This window comes from Melospiza melodia, chromosome 4 (genome assembly GCF_035770615.1).
Source record: "Melospiza melodia melodia isolate bMelMel2 chromosome 4, bMelMel2.pri, whole genome shotgun sequence".
In the NCBI taxonomy this organism is placed as follows: Eukaryota; Metazoa; Chordata; class Aves; order Passeriformes; family Passerellidae; genus Melospiza; species Melospiza melodia.
Genome location: NC_086197.1, coordinates 64057440 through 64083327, shown reverse-complemented (window position 1 = coordinate 64083327; position 25888 = coordinate 64057440). Strand labels below are relative to the sequence as shown.

Here is a 25888-nt window from a genome sequence, read left to right as displayed (position 1 = left end):
TGACAAATATGTGCACCCATTGTTTGCCGCCTTGTTGAATAGGACTACAAATAGGTTGTACAGGAAGATTTCCTTATTTATCTTGCTTTTCTAGCAGATATCTTTGTATATTGGACCTAAGAATAATAGCTGAAAGTCAGTGTTATTGGCTTCTTCTTAGGAGATCTTTGACACAAAAGTGCTAATTTATTGGAATTGCTGTGGGGAGGTGTTGTGGTTTAGGAATAGTATTTCCCAATTTAGTGTTCCCACTGTAACACTCCAAACCACATGCTGCTCTCTCACTACTCCCTCTGCCTCCTGCTGCCACAGCGTGGAGTGGAGAATTGGAGGCACAAAAGGTAAAGATCATGAGCTGAAACAAGAACAATTTACTGCAAACAGTAATAAAATAATAAAATGAATAGTAAGAGCAACAATATTAATAACAAAGTGTATGAGGGAGGCAAACAATTCGCATGGGAATGGTCACAACTCAGCAACCCCTGGCAAAACCCGACCGTGCCACCATGGTCCTTGATCCAGAAGTGACCCCTTTCCCCCTTTCCTGGATGGGGAGGTGTTTATTAGAATAACCTCTGGGTCCTGGCCATGCCCCCTTTTGACTACTGCAAAAATTAACCCTGTCCTGGCGAGGAGAGGAAGTAAAAAGTTTTCTTAATAAAATCCAAATTTCTTTTTGTTTGGTTGGTTTTTTTGTTATGTACACACACCCCCCTACCCCAGTAGTTCTCTGGTTGATTTTTTCAACTGCTGCATGTATGAAATATGAGGTCTGTTAGGGAAAGTCTTGCAGTGATTCTGGGAAACAAGGTCTCACAGTTTTCTTCAAAATAACTAAATCCCCAAATCCCAGAAGTGTACAAACATTGTGAGCCACTACTTTATTTTTTCTTAATTCTGTCCCCTCATTGTGAAACTGCAGGTATAGAATTAAAATTTAATGTTAGTATCCCAACTTTTAGAAGGAAGCAATGAAAAATCTGCATGAGTCCTAATAGTAGAATTGAACTGTTTGCATTTCTCTGGGGATATAAATGAAGATATGTGTGGTGTGGATTGTGCCTTGAGCATCTGAGCTGTGGAAGAACATGCCTCAGCAAGGAGAAGAACTGTATACAGCTTTGAACCCTGAATACTGCACTATGATAGGAAATAAAATACCTTTCCTTTCTATACACACACTTGCTTTCCTGTACTTGCTCTGTGCCATAATCGTAGTCCATTCTCCTCACATTTGTTTGTTATTATTTCTTGACACTTTTGTCTTTATTACTGTTGCTTCTCATATTCATGGCAATATGTACAGATAGGTTTGATGTCCCTTCCATTGACAGCAGTGTAAGCTGAAAAGTTGGTGCTGGTGTCCTGTTGACTTTCAGGATTTATAAACATATAGCAAAGAACACTATGATAACAAAGTATTTACAGATGGCACAATATTTTTCCGATGGTTACTTCATTAATGCAAAATAAAGTTCCCTTATCTTTGATTTACTGAAAATTTGCATTAATTCCAATTAGTTCTTTGAGCTACAGTTCTGAAAAAATATTCAACACAAAAATGGATGAAGAGATTTGGCAGTAAAATATGTGGTTTTTCTCTCCATTTTGGTCACTTAATCAGTTTTGCAGGTTACTGTCTGCTCAGTAATTCACAAAATGAATTGTGTCCAGTTTCTGGCATACTGAACTGTCCTAGGATTAGTTCCCATCACAAATACATAATTCCTGTAACTGACATGCTTCCTGGAATTCTTCACAAACTTCCTTGGGATTCAGATTAGAGCTGCTCCCTTTAGTGTAGTTATTTCAGCCCAATCCCAACATGAGCTACCACTGTGATTTATTCTTCTATTTTCCTGCCTGGGTTAATGATAATTTTCTCACAGCCTGTAAATTTAGGAAAGAGAAAAGCCTACTTCAGTTAGTTTTTGGATGCTAGAGATGTGTTAGAGGCTTCTTTGCTGTCTTCTGTTGGAATCAAACTTTTGAACTTTTTACAAACCCATTTCTGAATATAGGTACTGTGACAAAACTGTTAATAACACTTCTCTGTGTCTCTTTTCTAGGAGAGAAATGTGAGATTGCTGATGTAGTGAAAGGTGGATGTAGGTGCTAATATAGACAGGAGATTTCTCTGTCAGTGAAATTAGGGGTGTAAGGGAGGAGAGGAGGTGATTTCCAGACAAGTTCCTAAATTCCAGCCTAAGGCAATTCTAATATAAAACCCCCTAGTAAAGACAGACCTGTAAAGTTCACAAATTCAGCTATGTTTTATTTCCTTACTTTGATTCCAATGAAGTGGCTTAATTTTAACCTCAGCTTTTCTGCCTTCTCAAGTCTGTTGCTAGTATTAATCTTACTGAAAGCAGCATCACACGGAATCAGAGAATCATTTAGGCTGGAAAAGATACAAGTAATGCCCAAATGGACTTGGGCATGCTGCTGTATATGTAGGAAAAACAGACCAGCTTAAGAGCTCCAGAGGAATAGCTAATGAATTTACAATCTTGGTACCTAATATCATAAGTTACAAGAATTTCCTAGCTCCTAGATTAGGTCAGGTTATATGTTTATATCTAAGAATTACAGCTCACTAAGCTACAATTTTCTCGAAAATATGCTAGGACAGCATAATATAGTGGTTGAAAATCATGATTGGTAGCTCAGTTACTAGAATAATTGGAAAATAGCCAGTTGTCTGGGGCTTAGGTTTGTCCTTCTTTTATATTTTTGAAACGACATGTAGGTGTTTAGAACTGTAGTGCTTTAGCATTATGTGCTTTTCATGCCTGTAACTTGTTAAGATGCTTAAATAGTGAGGAATTTATTTTTCAATGTGACATGTTAGTTAACATAGCCAATCTTCTAGTAGCTTTGTACCACAGCATCTGAGCCTCATCCCTTGCTTAGGTATTTTATTTCTATATTACAAAGAAAAGCATAATTTTTTGAAAGACTTTAAAATTGCAAGGCTCTCAGCTTTAGGATAAAAATGAGTCTGTCAAAAATGACAGTGCTAGGTGATGCCTTGAGCATGTATTGTAATTTGTTTTCCATTATATGAACAGACCTTCTAGAAGAGAAGGCATTGGCTGTCTTGCTAAAAAAAAATAATTTGCAAGTAAGGCTTTTAATTTTTTTTTTCTTCTTCTCACTCTAGTAGTCCTAAAGAGAAGACTAAGAAAGCCTCCCTCATAATGTCTGGCCTCTGCCATCAGTCAGTGGTTGATTATTACAGTAGCATGCTACTCTGAGAAGCTTTATTTCAATTACAAATAAATGTTTTCAAGTTTTGTTCTGCCTGTTTTGAGTGAAGTTGAGCCCACAAATGACCCTGCATAGTTTACAGTAGTGGCACTAATTGCTAAAATTCTTAGGGTCAGCATCATCTTGTAACATTTAGCGTGTCACCTCTAGGAATTACAGGCTTTGCTATATTTCTCTTAAAGAAATTGCACAGTGTTTTTTTGCATTTAACATGGCTCCACACAGTGCTGTTAATCTCCTATTTTTTACTGGATTGGAAAATCACCCAAAATGCTGTGAGAAAAATTTACTTTGCCTTGTAAAATTTTGCTGACAGAACTCCAAGTATTAAATTCAGAATCCTAGAAGATTCTCTGTAATATAAAATACTTTATTTTAAAATATTTTCTTCAAATGAGGATTAGGAAAAGGCAGTCATAGACATGATAGAGACAGGCAGTGTTTTGGATTAAAAGTAACACGATTGTGACATTCAAGTATCAATGTTGAAGTTTAGTACTTTTCTTAAGTTTTGAGATAATTGCTCCTCAGTAAGTGACTGTGTTTTTTCTGTAGTTGATTGTTGCTTATGCTTCTGACAAACAGAAGTCCAGTGAGATATCCTGACATTTTTGGTTAGTTGTGAAATTACTCAGAGTGTTGCAATCAAATATCCTACTGTATTCAGTAATTGGTGTAGTGCTTGACTGTCATCTCAAAATAAATATAAATACATGAAAACATGAAAATACATGGAAGATAGGAAAAACAGAAAAGCATGGGACTTTAGGGGAAAAGGAGAATGGTGTAGATTAATAGATTAATTCAACATTTACATTTCCTGTAATTACTCGCTGCTGGTGTTTCAGCACAGAAAGGAAATTTGCATTTCTGTTGGAAAAATGTGTCATATTGTCATCTTTAATGTCACTGGTTCATTGCTACTTTTTTTCTGTCTCTCTAGATTTACACGAATGGGAAGAATGCAGGAATGAGGGAGAACAGTCATGATGTCAAAAGAATCATGACTGTCTTTAAGAAATAGCAAATTGAAATGCTCTGTTAAATCTAGTCATGATCTTCCAGAACAGTTTCTTCTGTCAGTAATCAACTCATTTAAAGCAAACAAAAATATTTTCAGTAATACTTAGGGGGCCAATAAATGCCTACACATAGAGAAATCTTTAGCTAGTGAAAAGGCATTTTCTGAACAGGTCAATTTAATTAGATCAGGAAAACTCTTTGGTATTTCATTTTGGGAAACCATATCCCTTGGCTGTTAGTACTGCTTCTAGGAAGACTTTTTTTTAAAGTGAAAATTGGGTATTTCAGGTAAAGTCACAGCATGACAATATAAAAATGACACTGAATCCATGAGAATGCCTTGCCTGAGAAATCAAGTTAAGCCAACCAATAGCCATTACTGTCTTTTATTAGTTTGTCTTTGGAGCCTGGCATAGACACTATGAGCTTTCTTGACGCTTGAAATCTCTTGGGGGTTAAAATTGATATGTGCACAGTTTGTATTTAGTTCTGAGTTTGCAAAATGTGAGTTGTTTTCATTTTTGTTTCCAGCTTACAAGCAATTCACTTGTAGTGGCTAGAAGGAAGGGGTTTTCCTCTTCAGCGGGGAAAATCAGGTTTACTGACTTCAGAAATGCAGGCTCTTTTTAAAAAGGTTTGGTTATCTGGTGTATCTGGAGCTTTAACACATCCAGTCTGAATGACAGGATTTCCGAACTACAGAAATTTCAATAGCTGACATCTATTGAGCCTGTATTTCTTCAGAGGCTGGCTGTGTGCCAGAAGTATTGCATCCATAGATATACTTTCCAGTCCCCTTAGGACATGTGTTAGGCTGCATGCCAGCTGTAATAGAATTAATTGTAAAACAGAATATTTTCATTTAAATATACCATATCTGTCTAGTTCATAAATGACTCTGGAACAGGTATTTAGGCATGTAACCCCTCAGTAACCTCCTTCAGGGATCTCATCTTTGGTATCGTGTTTCTAACTTCCTGTAGACAGGAAAGAGGGAGCCCTAAACTTCTCACTTTACTCAACATAAATTTAAAGCTTGTTACAGCGAACATCACTGACACAGAATGAACAGCTTTCATGAAAGAATCACAGCCTGCTTTGGGTTTGGAAGCAACCTTAAAAATCATCTAGTTCTAATGCACCAAAAGAGAGGTCTTTTTTATTTTATTACATGGTTGAATAAAACTGCTGTAGTTACGCTGTGCATAGTAATTTTGTTAGGAATTGTGAAAAAATAGGCCAGATTTAGCTTAGAGAAATTCACAGGACTCCGTGAAGACAGCATGTGAAAATACTGAATTTATATTCTACTCACTGGCCAGTGAAATGTGAGTAGATATTAATACATTTCTTTATCAGAAAATATAAAATGTGGTTTAAGACTGAACAGATAACCTGGAAATTTACTTCACATTTAATTACATATTTTTAATACAACATGGTCAAAGCTTAATGACTGAAGTGAGTATTTCAATAGGGGTCTAGACAGTAAATAAATCACAAGGTATAGAATGAAATCTGTTCATTAAAAGTTTACTTAAGACTTTACACAATATTTCTTGGTTCCAACAGTGATGTAATGAAGTAAATTCCTTCTAGACTTAAAGTTACCCCAAAAGAAACACTAAAAATAGATACACTATTTAAAAATACCACCAAACAAAAAAAACCCACCACAACAGAACAACCAAATAAAAAATCCTCCAAGGGGAAAAAAATTTATGCCTACATTTCTTTTCTGTATTGGTTTGAATACTTTAATAGAACAAGAATGATTTTGGTGATAGGAGACACATAAACCAAGAAAATGGATGTCAAATAGCTTTAATATATTATTGATTTTGATACATAATACTTGAAAAAATACCATCTTAGTAGTGTGTCTCAGTCATGTCCCAAGTCAATGAAGTTTTGAGCTGTGCTTTAATTTCTAGATCTGTGTGTCTGTTCGTATGCAGTCGTGTCACATTCCAAAATGCTTAAGGTCCGGTAAATTCCCACCAAAGCCAATGGGCACTGCTTCAATCTCAACCCTCTGGTTATCATGCCTTTAATTGTCACTGCAGATGTATACTCAAGAACACAGTTTGTTACTCTCAATTAACCTTGGCTCACAGAAGAATCACACTGACTTCGGCAGTATCTCAGTGAAGCTAGTAGATGGATTTTTAGTCAAAAAAATTCTGCATGTGTTTGAAGGAGGGCTAATGTTATATATTAAGATGAAATTTAACCTCATAAGGTGCAAATAGAAGATGAAACTACAAGAGGTTGGATGTTCTTGATTCTACCAAGGCTTATTTCCAAAAGCAACGAGGTTATATACTGGGTTGTGCATGCAGTATGCAATGTATGGGATTGTGCATGTGAGGGCCCTGGTCCAGTGAAAAGACTGGGGAGGAGAATGTTAGTCATGACCAAGTTATGTGTCACACTGGACAGCAACAAGAAAGTTGCTCCACATTTATTATAAAATTTAATAAATGGTGAATTATTTTGAATTGGTAGATAAAGATTTATAGTGTAATTTCCTCTAGAGCGGTGCAGTTCATGCTCCCATACACTGAGATGGCTTCTCTGCCATGTTTGATTGTTACTATTTTATTTTAATAAAGATGAGATGAAAAGGCAGGATTTGTCTCCTGACTGCACAGAAAGGATAGAAACTGAGATAAATTTTAGACCTTTGATGTTAATAATCCAAGTCCTGTATATTTCAGTTGGTCTAGCATTTCACATACAAATTATGGTACAAGATATTTGTGTTGTAATTCAGAGTGAAGAGAGAAGAGTTAGAAATAACAGCAAAATGAAGGAAAAAAAAAAAAAAAGATCCCTTTAGCTACTAAATGCTAAATATTAAAGTTGGTTTTGAACTACTGATATTTAGACCTGGGGTGGCGAGCTTGCCTGCATCCATGACATCATTATAAGGTGCAATGCTATAGTTCCTGTTTCATTAGTCCAGCTAAGTAAAAACATTTGAAGAATGTATTACTCATTCACTCAGTATCACACCATTTGAGTTTTGCCTCCCAACTTTTGTGAGGCAAAAGGAACTGGTTATGAAAGAGGATATGCACGTCTGCAATAACTTAAAGAAACATGGAAAGGAAGTTACCGGTTCAGTTCAAACTTCTTTACTATCACTGAATAGTCTGTGACTTTAAAGTGTTCTAGAGAGGAAGAAAAAAAGCATGTAACATAATACTTGTTTTTCTCTATCAATGTGCACATTTTAATCAAACTTCCATTAATAAATCTTTTCATAATTCAATCTGTTTTATTAAAAATGTGAATGCTAGCCAAAAAAACCCCAAACAAAACAGATGTGGAGAGTGACAGTCAACTGCATTTGTAGCATAAATTAAGTTCTTTATGCAATCACTTTATTACCAGTTAAAGTTGGTAAAACTATATTGAAGAATGAAGTCTGTGTCCTACTGGTGAAACCCTCCTAAGTTTTGAAGAATGATGAATATTTATGTCATATAAAGTTGGTTTAAATTGCAGAGACCACCTAATTTGTTGAACCACCTTACTGGTTGCCACTGTGTCATCATAGTTTCCACGGGAGGGTTATTCAGAGCTGCTCAGCTGTATTAGTCTTTCCCAGTTTTACTACCGTTGCAGGGTCCCTGGGCCTCCAGCAGCCTGAAGTACAACAGCTGCCTCAACATGAATTTGGCAGAGTTAACAGGAAAAGTGAGGAAAAAAATTGGGGTGGATATCGAAATGCTAGTTTTGTCCTCAGCTTTTTAATATTTTAGGAATAAATACAGTCTTCTACTAATGAATGAACTGCCCTTAGCTGGCTTTCTTTCACTTGTTTTGGTAATCATAACAAAAATTTAAATTTCATTTGTAGGAAAGCTGTGTGTCTGACCATATTAGCAAGCACAGATATATTGTTTTGGTCTCTAGGGAAGAAGCAACCAACAAAATAAAATATCTCTTGCAGTCCACTGCAAAAAAGTGGTCTTAAAAATCAAGTTCCTGAAATCATATTTAAACAATTAACAGTTTGTCTTCCAAAACTGCAAGCACCCAGCCATTCTTATTTAGAGTCTGTGTTATCTGTGGAGAGTGAGGTATTTCTGAAAGCCAGGACAAACTTATGTGTTAGGTTATAAGAGCCCTGTATTACTTACCTGCAATTTTAATTTTTTTTTCATTTTTAATTTCTTGATATTACTGGAAGATGGTAAGCAGGGGCAATTCATCTATAGTTGGGCGTGAGACAGGGGAGAGGGGGACTGGTGTTTTCTTTATTAATGGAAAACTCCAGGAAGCTTGTCCTCATTATATGCTTTAGGTCCAGATGCAGTAAGGCAAATATCAGCCAGTGTTCCAAATCAATTATTAAAGTGTCTTCATCATGTTCAAGTTCTTTTCTTCAGCAAGGAGGTTGGCATTGATTGTTTTATGATTCTTTCTTGTTAGTCTCTGCACTGTTAGTCTCTGAAAAGCCATAAATATGCCAGTACCTCTGTGCAGAGGATCTCCATTAGGGCTTGGGCTGGGACCACCCACTCATTTCTCCAGAGCAGACCAGTAGCTGTCATAGAGCACCTTTTCATTAGCTCCTGACCTGGACTCAGTGTAAACTGGTGACTAGGAGGAGAAAGGTATTTGCTATCCCATTATTAATCCTCAGGTCTGTCAAGTATTTTCATTAAAATTTATTAATAACTTCTTTACCCTTCAAATAAGTCTGCTCTCATGCTGTTGTAAACTTACGATTTTTTGCTTTGTAAAATTGCCAGAGCATGTAATTATGCATATATGACTGCAAACCCTGCTGCTAGAAACTGGGAGGTTACCAGTGGCTCTCAATTCCTGCCTTTGTATGGGTCAATACATGTAACAGTGAGCATGCACACCAAATGCCTTCCTGTCCCAAATCAGTCGTTTTCAGCTGTTTAAACAATTATTTGGATTTTCTTTAAAAGTTATCATTTTATGCCCTTACACCATCTGTTTTATTTAACACTGAAAACATACAGGGGGAAAGGAGCAGTGACAGGATTACTGTCAAGCAAACTGCACAGTGTCTGCATTCTGGTGGGTGGTTAAGATGTATATTGGATAATTGAAACAAGTTGATAAATACTAAGTTTTAATTGTGAAATAGCCTGATTCTGTCAAGTGGTTGTATTTTATATATTTTGTCACAAAAAGTAAAGTGTATTAAATCTATGCTGAGGTATTGACATTTTAGCAGTAGACTGCATTAAAAGGACATTTTAGCTGGTGTGGTGCAAGGTTCCTCACAATGCCAGTCTGCAAGAAAACACTTTTATTCATTTTTTAAAATAATTTTTTTCAAATGTGGATAAATGAAAGTGATGGTTCAGCATGAGCAAATAGAGCTTTTGTTGATTGTTTTTAATCAGATAACTTTACGTATTGATGGATATAATTAAAGCTTTTTCTCCCCTTTATCTGTGAAATGACCATTTGAGCCTGTAAATAGCACAGTTCTTTTGATGTTATGTATGCTGGCACCTGTCATCACTGTGTATTGTAGGTCTCCTGACTAGCCTGAACTTGAGTGCAGTATGCCATTTGGAAAGTGCCAAAAAGTGTAGAGCAGTCATGTATTTTTGGTGATTATAGTAAATAAAAATTAATCATGTTTGACAAATGTTTGTGGCCTTCTAATGCTGTAGGTAGAAGCTACAATTTTGTGACTGTATTCAATGAACTGTGCTTTGATATTCTAGAAATAGACACAAAGTGCAACCGGCTAAAACTAATTAATGTTGGTCTGTTAAAAAGGCAATTATGCAAAATCTGTAGATGTTCTTTCTCTCAGTATTAATGATACATATGCTTAGTGCCTCTCATTTTGAAGCCTCAAAGCTAGACTTAGATAAGCCATTGTAACTTTTGCCAGACCAGAAATTGCCAGCCTTAGACTTAAATGTGAAAAATTGAGTGTTCGATTATCACCACACCCTGCCAGTTGCTTAAATTGATGAATTTTTTCATGATTTTTTGTTCTTAACTATAGTTACATGCTATTTTTAAAAACTGTAATATATATATATATATATATATATATATAAAAATAAATGTCACTACTGCACTAGTAAAAGAGGAAAAATCAGTCTGGGTTATGTGTCATATGGTTTTTTGCTTTGGGATTTTTCTTTATGGCTTTGTTGTTTTGTTGCTCGTGGTTTGGGTATTTTTATAAAGCAGGAAGGGCCACTGCAGTATAAGATAGTGTACTCTGACATGTAATTGCACCATTTGGTTGATAGGAATCTTGTGCCATATGGATTTGGCTTTAAGGAATATGGGTGTACCAAAGAAAGGTCACTAAATAATAAGGCTGAATTCTTACCCCGATGAACATTCATTCTGTGAAACTAGAGTCCTGTAAATGGTAAGCCTGCTCGTATCTCTGCCAGGATGCTCTCTTGAAATGTGACCTCTGTGTTGGTTTTGGTGGAACCTGGTCTTCATATGGTTTTTGGTGTGCTGTACAACTTCCTTCACTCTATTTTATTGTCTCTAAGACCCCTGAGGGAAATACTGAGAATCTAAAGCAGCTGTAATCATGAACAGACCTCATTATTATTCCTATGTTAACTTGTGGGATAGTGCAGGATGTGTGCCATGTCTGTTTCCAGACCACAAAACTTGAGAAGGCCTATATGGTTGTATCTGTGAAATCACACTCAAGGCAACTTGAGAGGTGCAGACCACAATGCCTTTCTTGCACAGGGGTTAAGCTTAACTGTTCTTTATTCTGCAGGCTGCCTATTTTATAGCACAAACCACAGCAGCTAATTTTGTGGGGATAGGGATAAACAGGGTCACAGGTGTCTTACTGAATATGTGAAAGCGATTTGTGTTTGAGTATCAGACTAGACTAATCCAATATCACTGTTTTTCAAAGAATAATGGCCACTAATGGATCTGCTCTGGCTCGTCTATACCATAATGGGAGTATAGTGAATTGGTGATTCTAGTGATAAGGAAATCTCTGTCTCATAAGATGTCTATTCTTTTTACCAGTTTATTTTTTTTATCAGTTCTGTTAGGCTTAGTTTGGTTGGTTTTGGGGTTTTTTTTCCCTGACCAGTTGTCGTACCTTTAACCATTGTCTTTAAAAATTTCTGTTTCTATTACAGCTGTTTTATGGTTTTCAGAATTGATTTCTGATAAAATCCGACTTCACATATTAAAATCAGAAATACATTTTTTTTAACTTTCAACATTAAACCCTAAAATACTTTCTATTTATTTACTTTCCTTTGTGGTAACTTTACCTTTGACTGTGTATATAGTGTTATTTAAGATACAAGGCAAAGAAATGGAGCTGCATCAGGGGACATTTAGAATGGATTAGGCAAAGGTTTTTCACTGCAAAGGTCACTGGGAAGTGGTTACACCACCCATCCTGTCAGAGCTCAAGAAGTATCTAGAAAACACTTGGTCACGTGGTTTTAGGTAGTCCTGTGAGGAGCAGGGAGTGGGAGTGAAGGACCCATAAATATGGGTCCTTTCCAACATGAGAACTTCTAGGATTCTTTAATTTCATGGAACCATAACATGCCTTCCCTCCCCCACCCCGCACTGACTTTTTTTTTAAGAGCATGACTAACGTTCTGTCCGAGTTTCTCTCTGATTTTAGCTTGGATAAGTGTAATGCTTGTCCAGAAAAGTAGCATGGAACTGATATGCACTCCAAAGCCCTTTACAATACTTTTTGCAATATGTTTCTACCAGTTCCTTACTTCTTGGACATTGATGAGGTTGGATACATTTCTTCCTCAGTCTGGAGATCTGCACCATAAAGTAGCTGACCACAGAACTTACTGTAGCACTTAAGCATTTGTATTTTTTTGGTTTAAAGCCTAGTGATAATAGTAGTTGTTTTTCAGCAGTGCCTGAAATTTTGAAATTTTTACAGGACAGGATTGTCCAGGGTGACCCACTGTTAAAATAATTTCACACCTGTTTTTTTTTTTAGGGACGCAAGAGTGAGGCAGAGAAGTACTTCATGAAGGCTATTCAGCTGGATCCCACCAAAGGAAACTGCTACATGCATTATGGTATGTTTCAGATAGATAGGATTTCAACATGTATTCCAGGCTTGCTGTTAATCTCTCCAAGTGATTAAAAATTTGAGAAGTTCTTCTGGCAAAATATCTTCTTTAAAAGGAAAGAAACTAATCTACCATATATTACTTCATTGCCATTTTTCCATCACTGTAGAGGGGGAGGTGAAGATTTTCATATTTTGCCTAGCTTTCCTACTATGAGAGGAATTTCAGTATTGCTGCCTCTCTGGGAAAGAGCAAAGGTGACTATTGCCATATGTCAAAGTTTCATGGCCTGGAATATTATTGTTAACAGTTTTGGCCTGACTTCACTGATTGTTGGTGGGTGGGCAATCAGAAATTTTACTTTAGTGTGTGTGAGTTCCGTATATTGAAGTGTCTTACAGGCCTTACATCTACCTCCTTCCCACCACCTTCTTGGCTTGAAATGGCTAAGTATTACAAAAGGTTTTGACAAGTTGGCTGTATCTTTCCTTTCACACCATGCATGTTGCATAAAGCACACAGTTAATTTGAGGTATCTTTGTAACTTTGGGTTGTTTTTGCTAGATGTGCAAAAAACACTTCCAGATGTGTTTAGTCTCAGGGAACCAAAAATATTTATCTTTATAGACTAATTCTTAATATATTTTAAAGCTGATAATAGATAAATCTTAAAATGCGGGCTATGTTGTGCCAGTTGGAACACAGAAAGCACTTTGTAAGTTTTGTCTTAGTTTAGGAAGAAGGTAGGGAAGTACAAAGCACACTATATATATACATATCTTTGTATATTATTTTCATTTCTCTTCTGTTCTTACTGGTAAAATAAATAAAAATGAGTGGGTAAGAGGGAAAATAAATCTCACATAGTAACCATGTTTTTACTCTGTTATATCTTTGAATTGCTCATATGTTGTATCATTGGTCCTATGCAGTATGAAATTCTGTATGTTAGATTCCTAGAATCAACCTTTGGACTTAGAACATGTCATTGTATTTAAATTAATGTAGCTCAGTGTTGCATTATTTTGCATTATGAAACATTGCAGTTTAAAGACTTGTCTTCTCTTTATGCCTGTACAAGTAAAGATGATAGGGATATTTGTGCTTGTAAACCTCATTATTTCAATTGGATGTGAGTATCGTGTATATCTCAAATCAATGAGTAAAAGTTACAGCTGATGGTTTCTTGAAATCCCACTCAAACCCCTTCCAGCTTTTGTTACTAAGAAAGCTGTCCTCAATTATTAAGAAATCTTTGCATACAAATTCAGTGGCTGGTCTCAACAGTCCATCTCAGCAAATGATGTTAGGATTTAGTGTATTTTATTATTTGTCTAGAACTTTTTTTCTTTTTCACTCATTACTCATCAACTTGCTTGTCCTTTCCTGCAATATTCCCTCTGTCCCATTTTCAAGTATCCTATAAACTAAAAGCATGGTTATTCAAATCATCATTCATGTCTGAGATATTGACTTCTTCATTACCAGATTACAATATTAACGTGGTGTGTTATTTCCTAATTAAGATTATTCCCTAAAAACATGGGAAAACTTTTCCTTTATGGTGTACCAGGTTCAAAAAGTGGATTCTGTCATTGTACGGAGGTGATAATCAACATAAGCCAGGTTCTACTCAACAGATTAGGAGAGAAGGGTAAAATTCAGTCAGTGTTTGGAATAACAGCATAGTGAAATGGTTGCTGAAGGACAACAGACACAAGAAGATTCTCTTTAACAGCCACTAGGTCTTGGAGCCTTATACCCAGAGAGCTCTTCTGAATGCGTGTGAAATCTTTTCACAATATAACTTCTGATCACCTCACTGGTTCACTGATGTTATTCTACTTTTATATCAAAGTAGCTATGAGGAAGTATGGTCTACTTCTGCTTGGCTCTTGTGTCTGTGTAGTACAGCTGGTCTCAAATCCTTGTCGCTTTGGGCACAGAACTTTATAAAATGCAAACTAAATTACCCTTGCTTTTTCTTTCTTTTCTTCCTTGCATTATTTCTCTTCTCTTTTCCACCTATTTCTGTAATAATGAGGGCTATGTACTGTGTGTTACCAGGGGCATTCCAAATAATCCATTGGAATCTCAGTGAACACTTCAGGCTTTACCTCTCTATCTCATTAATTTGTTCCAGCACCTTGTCACAGGTACATTCTTCATCCTGAGGAAATACATCCATATTTTGCATGTAAATCTTAGAGATTGCTTTTTTTCCTCAGCATGAAGATGTTGAGATGAGAGAATAAAGTAGTTGGCATCAGTCCTAAAAAAACACATACTTCACAAAGCAGCCAAATGAAAAGAGTGGTCAGCTGGGACATGACGGGGTGTTGATGGAGTAGCAGGAATAAATGGACTGAAGATTTTCTTCCAAGTGCACGTGGATTGCATGCACTTATAATTTTTGCTTCAAGGTTGTGCAGATGTTCTTTTTGACTTCTAACCTTCTGGACTTTTCTTGGAGCTATGAGAAAAACTGTCAATATGCTGTATCTTTTAAGAGGCTTACCTTTGTATTATAATGTGCTTTAATTCAAGCCGTAAGCCAAAGCTATTTTTAGGTGTGACTTGGTGCAGGAGGCAGCTTACTTAATCACATGAAAATTTGGAGGGAGTGGAACAGTTTCATGGTTTCTCCTTGAAAGATACCACCACAGCATGTTTCTCTGCTCAAGCTGGCATTACAATTAGTTTTCTATAGGTACTTGGCTGACTTTGGGATTAAGGGGATTTAAGTTTTAGGCAGTGTTTCCCAGACTCATTATGTTTGAAGATGTCTGAAGGGAAAAATAGTGCAAAAGCTGAAGATACATAAATCCCTGTAGACTGCTGTCAGGATGCCACTTCATTGGATATAAGGGGAAGCAGCTTTTTTTCTAGTCCCCTCTCAGATGGAAATGCAGGCTGCTGCTCACCTGACCACCTTTCTTTTGCCCTTCTTGCTTTCTCCCTCTCATATGTCAGTTATCTGAACATCTGAACTTGATGCAAAACCATTACATCTTACAAATACATGAGGGTTGATGAGTGATTTACTACAAGCTGCTCAGGTGCACAAGATGCTACACCTCACAGATGGAAGAGAGAAAATTCTCATGAATCAGGAAGAAAAAAAGGTGAATGAAGAAGCACCAATACTTTTTTTTTCACAATATACACATTTTTGAACTAGAAAACTAGAGGAATTTTTTTGGATACTGAGTTTGTATGCCTCTGTAAGATTTGAGACTTTTAATTGGATATTTTTAATACACATTTTGTAAAGATTGCCTAGAATGAACATTTGTGACTAAAAGAGGTCAAACTTAATATTTATTTGTTTTTAAATTTCCATTTCTTTTTGTGGAGAAGTTTTCTTCAAACTGACATACCCACATTTACTCAAGATATTGGCAGTCATGCATCCCCCTCTACTTTGAACATTTAACTCAAGTAGGCCATTTTGAATCCTGCAAGATCTTGGTAATGTTGGTTATCAACAGATTTATGACATAATTGAAGTGGTCTCCATGGACTATTGATTCTTCCTGAGCTACTTGCCTTGATGAAATGAAAGGGGTGAATCTAAGTGTCTGTCTGAGAAACCTCAAAGAGGTACCTATGAACTAAACAAGTTAAAAGGAACTGTCTTCTAGATATTTTAAGAACATAATGTCATCTAAAGAATCAGTACATCAAATTTGTCAACAGATGTGCCCAACATAGGGATGTTTGGTCAGGTCAGACAAGTGCCCTTAAGGCTCAGAGACTGTGTAATTTTGGATATAGGATTTGGATGTATGACAAAGGAGATAAAGGTCTCTATTTCTGTCTGCATTGAGCCTATCTCAGGAGAAGCTGAAGAAAGATTATGTATAAAATCTGTCAGTGCACAGAGATGAGGTGCATTTCAAACAGTGACATACTTATGTGCTCATCTTTTCTAAAAAAAAAAATAATAAATAATACTTCAGTAAGTAGGATGCAGTGTAATTGAGGAGTTTGAAATTGTTGAAGCTTTCTGTACTAGCTTTTCCTTAAATGAAAAACACCATAAATCCACAGTGATATTTATTATATAAAGAGTTTATCTCCAAGAGTATTATTTTATTTATAATTTGCTGTTTAAAAACAAAAGCAAAAAACAATAATCATAAAAACCCCACCAAGCAAAAAAAAAAACAAAAAAACCAAAAAAAACAAAAAAAAACAACCAAGCAAAAAACCCCCACAAAGAAAAAAAAAAACAACCACCCAAAAAACCCCAAACCAGCAAACCCCCCAAAAACCACTAAAGTGCAGTTCATTTTTCTTGTTGGCTAAAAATAGGTTTTGCCTATAGGCCTCTTAACTTGCATATAGTGGCCTTTCTCCAAAATGATGAAAATGGAGTGGGGAATAAAGCAAAGAGACAAAGAAGGAGTAAAATTTCAAGATAAATGTTTGTAGAGGTCCCTTCTCCCTTATATTTGTAATGGCTTTGTTGGAATAGAAAAGTCTAGAACCCAACAGGATGATCAAATTAACTCTGTTTTATTAATAGCTGTTGACACCTCCTTTTAAAATAGTTTCCTTTGAATAATACATTGTTTCTAATAAGCCTAAATTGTTTAAAGATTCCTTTTTCATTATAAAAATGGATTATTCTCATTGTAATAATTATGCATTCACTTAATTTGGCAGTTCACATTGATCATTTGCCTTTTTAAGTGCATTCCAAGTTAGAGGTGTAAAACAGAGACTTTCAGATTACATAAAACTGAAGTGTATTAGCTATGCCCTCATTGAACTAAGAACAGATTAACATATTCCCAAATACACTTTTGTTTTTATATTGTCTTTCACTTTTGAATTTGTGATTATTTAGGAGTTGTTTTTATAGGTTTTCTTACATTATCTGTTTCTTTTTAAGCATATTTAACTTCTTAACTGCCTTTTTTATTGTTTTTCAATTTCATCATCATCTTTCTAATCACTGTTTCTGCAAAGGGCTCTTACCCCTTTTTAATGCCTAAATTTTCACCTAAATTTATGAGCACTTTGCATTTGTCTTACTTCCAAAGATGGCTGCTTTACCACTCCTATGTCACAGCCTGAAAATGGGTTGGAATTGCTGTGGTTTAAGGATCAAAGTATATTTCATTGAAATATGATAGCAGCGAGTTTTCAAGCACCATTTTTTTTCAGTCTGGCTTACATGTATTAGTGAGTGGGAGAATTTTTATATATTTACAGGTATGACTTTTTTTTTCTTTGATGTTTCTGCTTAGATTGAGGTTTAGAAGAGTTTTATGTGGATGGTAGAAATGTCACACTAGTCCTTAGGTAGGTCAGTGTTCACTTTTGTCAATGAAATTAATAAAACTTCACAGGTGAATGGATTATCCTGTTTCTGGCTAACAGGTTAGCTAAATGCAATATATACCAAATGATAAATAAAAGTGCATGGATCTGCTTTGGGAACCCCAGATGCTACATGATGATTTTGTATTGAGAAATTAAATCCCTTAATGAGGCAGGGTCAAAGTGAACCAGATATAGTATGTCCATCACCAAGTCACTTCCCATTATGCACTTGTGAACCTTTCTGCCAATGACAGAGGCTTTCCCATTTTAGATCTTTGGGAAATCCCATCATTGGTATACAGTGACTTTGTAGCGAAACTATAAACTGGTTTATGCTAGTCAAATAATACATATTCATTGAACATATGTGCTCTTTGGAGAAAGGGGGTCTCTGTCTTTATCATACCATGTGCCATCAAACCAGCGTCCTGACTTTGGACTGTGGCTTATATCTGCTCCTGCAATATCAATGAACGTCATTCCAAGCAGACAGGATTCCTACACCTGTAGCAGGAAGATGTAAGTGTCTTGCAGAAAGACTTCATTAAGCTGTTGACCTTTCTGCTCCCAGAACTCTCTCTACAAACTTTAGGAAAATCTGTAGCTACTACTAACCAACAGTATTTCTTACTTCCAAACTGAGGACAAAAACTGAGCTGTTCAGGACAATCAACCAAATTTAGGTCCTTTCTTCACTCTAGGCTACTGTTATCACACAACATTAAAAGAAGATTATTACAGACCACTATAATAACTATTTTTTCCAAACACCCTTTAGAACCAATCACTCAAGTGGAATGCAGCGGAGTATTTCTAAACAAGCTAGGTCACTGACCTGAAATGCTATGGAATTTCCATGCTTCTGGCTCTTCCCTTGGGTCTAGCCTTAAATCTAATCATTCTGACATCTCTTATACATGGTTGTATTCTGCTTCATCAGCACAATAAACTAGACTGCTCAAAAGATGTGATATAGATAGTGCGGACCTGAGACAGGGTTAGAAATGTGTCTGTATGCTTCTTCCATATTGCTAAAATGTAGCATTTCTGTAGGGATGGAAAAATGAATATGAAAATGGTGGAGGCTTTGTGGCTGGAGGTTTTGTGGCACAAACAATGCTGGGGGCTTCTTTGCTAATGGTCATATGTTTTGACCTATGAGTATTGTCTCATGGGGATATTTGTAGAGATAGCATGAAGCTGCTATGAAAGTGCATCTGGATAGTTCTTTTTCAGCCAAATTTTACATTTCCAAACCTTATACATCATCAGGTGTCTGGGAAATGATACAGAGTTCAGGATTTTCCTCAGTATTTGTAAATCATGAGATCCTCTGTAGTATATATTTTCATCATTAATCTTTTGGTTTAGTGAGAGCTTCCAATGATGCAGATGAGGTCACAGGTTCAGTTATCAAGTCCCAAAGGTTTGCTAGTTAATTTTTTCTCTCTTGTCTGTGATCATGCTCTGAATGACATCCAGTGGTATATTTAGCACAATTGCAACAGATAGCTTTTTCAGACAAAGAAAGGACCAATAAAAAAAGTGTTTTCCAAGCCAGTGCATATAATGGCATTGCAGCACCCGCTGACTTGCTTAGTGTTTCATTATATTTTATTTGCATGGAAGAATTTTCTCTATGGGAACTAATTAAAGGGAGAAAGTCTCCAGAAGTCCTTCAGCAAGAAATCAAGAGTACACCTTTCGATTGAGATGGAATGGGATACAAGGAGCAACAAAAATTGAAATGCTGCTACCATTTACATGATTGTGATATAAGTTGCCTTTGTTTCTCCTATCGCATCTTCCACATTCAGCAAAAAATTGTCTAAACAGGCCTGGAAAAGCAGGATATTTAATCAAACATACCCTTGCTTCGGGAGCTGCTCCTTCACAGCCAGTGAATCTGTTTTTGAACTCCTAAAGGAAGCAGTTACATTAGGTCATGTCTGTTGACTTTGTGTGGGAGCATGGATTGTAGGAGAATAAGGGATAGTGCTAAAGGCAATCTCACCCCTAAAGAGTTGCAACCGTACTAATCGCCAAGGATTAGGAACAGGCCTGCCCTTAATAGGCCATAGGTATATCCAATGAGGCTGAGTGTTTTATATGAAAACATGGGCTGGCTAGTTGAGACAGTGTTGGAGTCAGCTGATGGTGCTGTGGCAAGGAGGGAGAATTCAGCTGGCCATGAAGAGCTATCCTTGAGAATTCACAAAGAAGGTACAAAAGTTTTACAGTAAGACAACAATGACAGCTTTGCATCTTGAGACACTGATTCGTCACCTGAAATACTTTGGAAATCAACTTGGAGATAACATCCCTCCTCATTTCTTCTACTGAATGCAATTTAATTTTTCCATTTTGAAAACTCTGGTTGCATCAGCTCTTTAGCTCTGCTTTGCTGCAGCTGAGCTGAAGTTGATAGTAACTGCAGTGATGGTTCTGCCACTGAAAATATAATTCTGCTCTCAAGACATCGTCTGCATCAGACAAGACACAATGCATTGAGTCAGCCAAAATCCACTCTTTCTGCTGATTTCTGTTGGAACTTGAAATGCTTTGGAAGCACCAGCAGATATTCAGCTTCCAATCCTCAATGTTGATTGTGCTGAAAGAGCTTCTAGTGAAGTTTACTACAAACAAATTTTACAGTTGAATCTTGGTAGAGCCACTTTTCATGTTGTAGAAGTAAAAAACTCTTTTGAAGAGGATAAGAAGCAGAAGACTTGGTGAAAAACGTGTATTAAAAGAAGCAAATTCCAGTTAGGATGGCATTGGAAGTTTTTTCGTTAATATTTAAAAGGTAGTTTACTCAGTTTTGCTTGGATTACTAAAGCTATCATCCCACAAGCCTGTCCTGGCAACCTGAGTCAATGCAGAAACAGCAGCATTCTGAGAACATTCAAGATAGTGCTTTTCAAAAGCAACACCGGCTGGATGAGCTATTTTAGAAATTTACTGTGTTCTGGGACAAGTACCTTTGTATGTTTGCCAGTGAGCAAAAGAGGGAACGTTTCAACTAAAAGATTGGTGCAAATGGCACTTTTATCTAGTAAATTAAGCAAATTGCACTTTTATCTACTAAAATCAAGAATTGTGGTGCCTGCAAGGAATAGTTAAGCCCATTCCAGGGGAACACACTAATGGCTTTGTGCTCTGAACATAGAAGATTTTTACATAGAGGAAGGTCCCAACCAATTAATAACTTTATTGTTACAATAAAGCAGCAGAGCTACCAGTTCAGATGTATAGCTTTTAAATTGTTGATGGTGCATATCTTAACAAATTCTTTACAGGTGTTCAGGATTGTTTTAGAGACACAATTATTCAGGATAGAGAGCTATAGGGGCTTTCATTTATGTGGATGGATACTTTTAAAAAATTGATAAAAGATGAAAATAAACTATTCTTTTCAGTTGCTGGGAACTGGAAATATTTTGTTCTTGTTTGAATTACGTACATACTTATATCTCACTTTTCAGTAGATTGCATATATTGCCCCAAAAGCTTTTGGTCAAATAAAGACTCAGAACCACTGTTGATGGTTTGCAATGAAAAGTAAATTTGGTAAAGGCTGCAGGTACAGATTTCAGCAGCTTTAATGCTAGTTCTGATTCTTAGATAGTGTAGGAAAAAATTACTAAGAGGGTTGTGAAATACTGAATCAGTTCTCTGCTATCAAAGGTCTTTAACAACTCTTGACTACACATTTGCTCTTATACCTGTGCTGTCTAGCAAGAAATGTGGAAAAATTTATTCTAAATTGCAGCATTCCAGGCAAAGAATAGTGTTTCTGAAACTCACTTTTTTTCCTGGACTATGGATTTCCCACTTCCAGTTTAGAAGAAGAGTAATGAAAAATATTCTTTCCTCTAGATAGGAAAGTGTGGTATTTGGAGCTGTTTTCTCAAAAGCTGTTGTGATTCCAAAAAACAGTCAGGATACCATAATTTATGTTGTTGGCAAGAGCTGGAATCGTGACACCTGCAATAAGTAAGCTCTCTATGTGTTGTTGGGCAGTATCTCATAAATCATGAGGTTTGCCAGCTGCTTGTCAGAGAATAAAATCCTATATATAAATTTAGACCCACACAAGTGGTTCCTGGACGCAGGGGCTTGCAGGTCATACCTTCTGATCCACCTTCAACACCTTGCCAATATTACACCCTGCTAGTGCTCTTCTCTTGGGAAAACCTCCTTATGGCTTTGACAGGAAAGGTTCAGAAGTCTGTTTTATAATGAAGAAAGCATAGCAGTAAACTGCCAATCCAGCTCATTCTTGTATATAAGATTAAAAGAAATGACAGCCAATGTTTTCAAAACATTCTTGAATTTAGTGTATAAGATTAAAAGGAATGGCAGCTAATGTTTTCAAAACAGTATTTTTTTATTTAGGTGTTTTAAATTAAATTGAGATGTGTGAGTAAAATTAGTCTGCCTTTCAGGAGAACTTGGCAAATCAATTTTCAGCTGAAAGTTTCCACCTTGTACTGGTTCTGGCTGTGATAGTGTTAACTTCATAGCAGCCTTGATAACGCACATCAATGTTTTGGCTGCTGCTGAATAGTATTTGAGCAGTGTCAAAGCTTTCTCTTTTTGGGAGGGAACATAGCTTGGACAGCTGACCTGAGCTGGCCAAAGAGATAGATATAACAGTCCATATAACATCATGTTCAGCAATAAAAACTGGGGTAGAGAAACAAGAAGGGTTTTGGCTTCTGAGGTGGCTTTGTTTGGAAACTGGCGGAGCATCGCTCTTCCTGTGAGAAATGTCCTTCACTTTGCGGTTTGCTCTGTTAGTATGTTTTTGGGTTTTTTTCTTCCCCATGTTAAACTGCCTTTATCTTGATGCAGAGATTTTCCTTGTTTTGCTCTTCCGTTTTCTCCCCTCACCCTGTGTGAGTGCTTGGATACTGGCAGGGGGCAACTTACCATGCATCTGTAATCTCAGGTATTGACTTTTTCACTCGACTGAAAAAGTTGCAGCATCTTTTATTTGTAGCCCATGCAATTTAGGAAATCTTTGATCAGCAGCCCTCCTCAGGATGCTCTCTAATAGGTTCATAACCCTCTTAGGTTATGGTGCCCAAAACTGCACACAATATTCAAGGTGAGATCAACCCACTGCAGAGTAGAGTGGGAAAATCACCTCTCTCAACTGGCTCACAATGCCATGGTACTGTGGCTCATGTTTAACTTGCCATCTGCCAGGACCCCTGGGTCCCTTTCCATGTTGCTGTTTTCCAGCATCTCATTCCACAGTCTGTTTGTACATCCAGGGTGCAGAATCTAGCGCTTGCCCTCACAGGAGCTGACAGTTCCTCTGAGTTTCAAATCATTGGCAAACTTACTTAGTACGCCTTTAAGACCTGCATCCAAGTCATTTATGAAGAGAACTGGCCCTAAACTGGAGTTCTGTAAGGGTTTGCATATAGAGGATAACACAGTTGGTTTCATATATGCATCATCTGCTACTTACCCACTCAGCATGAGTTATTGCCACCTCCAGTACAGGGCAGAGATCTGTATGGTAATGTACAGTCCTAGAACTTTCTTTTTTGAAGAACTGAAAGTTTTTCTTATATCTTCATTCTCCTCCCTGAATGTATCAGTAGCATATCCACCTACCAGTGTTTCACTCTGCTTATCCAGGGCTTTCATAACCTTACTGTTAACATTTTATGGCTGGTATGCTTTAACATGGACTTAAAGATTAGGAATACTGTTTTGCTTCATTTGTTGGGGAGAATTGGAATACTAGTTGGTCAAACTTATTTCAAAGATTACTCTTTAAAGAAAATAGGAATTCAGCCCAAATAGATATGAACTATTTTATTTGGTAGATTCACTTGGAGAATTTTCAGATTCAAATATGAGTTTCTCCCCCTGCATATAAGGCATACTCTGATGTGGTACCTAAAAGAAAAGTAAAAATATTTTTTTTAAAATGTAAGCTATTAGCTTATGTCAATTGTGTTTCCCTTTAGAAGAGACTTCCATTAAGAGACTTCTGTTAACAATTCAACCACTGATTTAAAATTCTAAAGACAAATTAATTTCTTCGAAATTGTTCTCAAACTATGTTTTCTCCTTCTGTTTTCTTCTCTCTTTTAATTTATTTACTTACTTATTTTCATGTGTGGGGAAGGCTTTTTTTGTGAATCATCTGTTTCTGGGCACAATAAGCACAAAGCATTGTACTGCATCAAAGTGTGGTACACGTTAGAGTGTGGATGTAACTAAAACAAGCAAACCTTATACTGTGAATGCAGGAAGGTACCATAATGTTTTTACAAGTTTTGCAGATCTGAATAATTAAGATATAGGAGACTAAGTAAATAATCTGCCAACTCTCCCAAGCTGAAATGTATCCACAGAGAAAACAAAAAGCTAAGAAAGCTGTCTTTCATCACTTTTTGTATTGAAATTATTCCTTCTGTGAATGTCTTTGTTGTACCAAAGCATGACTGGGTTCACGATGCTTGTGCAGACCTTGCTAGCTCTGGTTAAGGGAATTTTTCACATAAGCACACAGCAAGTATGTGAGCAGCAGGGAATGAATGAGGAAAGGGGGAAAGAAAAAAGAGAAAATCCCTTACCATGGCAGGATATCATTTGCTCAGGTTTTTATTGATTTATTGGTTTATTTATTTATCGTATTTATTTTATTTTATTGTTCCTGATGAGGCTTGTGGTTAGTAGTGGCATGTGAGGTTTTGGCTGAGAGACCTTCCTTGACAAAGTAAGACAAAAAGAGAAGGATGGGATGCTGAAATGTATAATCACTAGGCTTTAGGAGGGTTTTTCCAAATATAAAGTTGTGTGTGCACAGGGACTAGATGGTTGAATTCCTTAAAAATATTTTTGCAAAAATTGACACATCTTACAGATTAGGTGTGAAAAAGCATTAAAACGAGCAAAAATAAGGCTGAGCACCTTCCAAATTCTTTTTTTCACTTTCTTCAGAGGAAAATTCATTTTTATAGAGTTCTACTGTATGTTACATGCTTTGTTTTGAAACTGCTGTACTTCAGTTAAAGCTTGGTGGCTAATGCTAAATTATTAATTCTTTTCAGTTTATACTTGGTTTAATGATAATGATAATTTCATTTGTAAAATGTGAGTAATTTGATTTTAGCCATCTTCTATATTTGTTTAATGTGAGAGGTAAGTGTCATATAGGAAACTTTTAAAAAGCTACCTGTTGGGATTCTTTTAGTGTTAGTGAAATACATTATAAAATACCAGTCCATTAAGGTATACATATATATGTAATGGTTTTAAAGCAAATACAATGTAGAATTCTAAAGCTGAAAAAATTATCATGTATGTATACAGAATTTATCATTTTGTGTGATTTTGGAATATGCTTCTAAAACAAATTTTGGGATATTCTTCAGGAATGTGTTTAATTTGTGGATACTATTTTATTTCAATTTGTTTTGAGGAAGAAAAGAATAAGAAAAGGTAATTGTGTAGGCAGGAAGGCATGTTCTCAAATGGCGTTTGGAAGTATTGTTTCTTGATGTCTGAATTTTACTCTATCATTCTCAATTTTCTTGAATATATATTCCAAAAATATTGTTATTGCTTTTCAAGTTTATTGCAATTTTTCTACATTGACTGTAGTTTAAAGAGATTGAAATGCAGAACAGATCAGCAAATAACCAAACATTGAATCTGAGACATTGGTTTGTTGCTTGGTTTATTAGTTTGGGATTTGGGTTTGTTTGTTTGGGGTTTTTTTGTGCATCCTTTTCCGGACTATTCTGTCTGAGGTGTATTACATCAGTTATTTCCTGTGGGCTGATGTTCACACATTCCATTGCAGGTCAGTTCCTCCTAGAAGAATCCCGCCTGATAGAAGCAGCTGAAATGGCAAAAAAAGCAGCTGAACTTGATAATACGGAATTTGATGTTGTTTTCAATGCAGCCCATATGCTCAGGTTAGTGCTTGTACATCTGCCTCACTTGATTTTCTTCTTCTTTTGGAGGAGATAAGTCTTTATAGGCTTTGCTTATGCAGGATTCTTTTTAAAGCTCAGCAACTCTTTTGAATAATTCAATATTATTGCTAATAAGATACAAAGAAGTGGAATTAAATTGTTGCAGCACTTAGCACTTTGCATTTCTTAAATTCTGTTTATTATATCATAATTTCCTACCTTCAAAACTTCTGTTTTCACAAGCAG

At 36.3% G+C, this 25888-nt stretch overlaps 1 protein-coding gene across 1 annotated transcript in view; it reads left to right on the top strand.

Annotated features, from left to right (window-relative positions):
• Positions 1-25888, top strand: part of TMTC2 (transmembrane O-mannosyltransferase targeting cadherins 2) — a 235952-nt gene that overhangs the window by 180364 nt on the left and 29700 nt on the right. Inside the window, exons 9-10 of the mRNA XM_063154949.1 lie at positions 12284-12365; positions 25528-25642. Of these exons, the coding sequence (XP_063011019.1) occupies positions 12284-12365; positions 25528-25642 (197 nt within the window). The remainder of the gene's footprint in view (positions 1-12283; positions 12366-25527; positions 25643-25888) is intronic.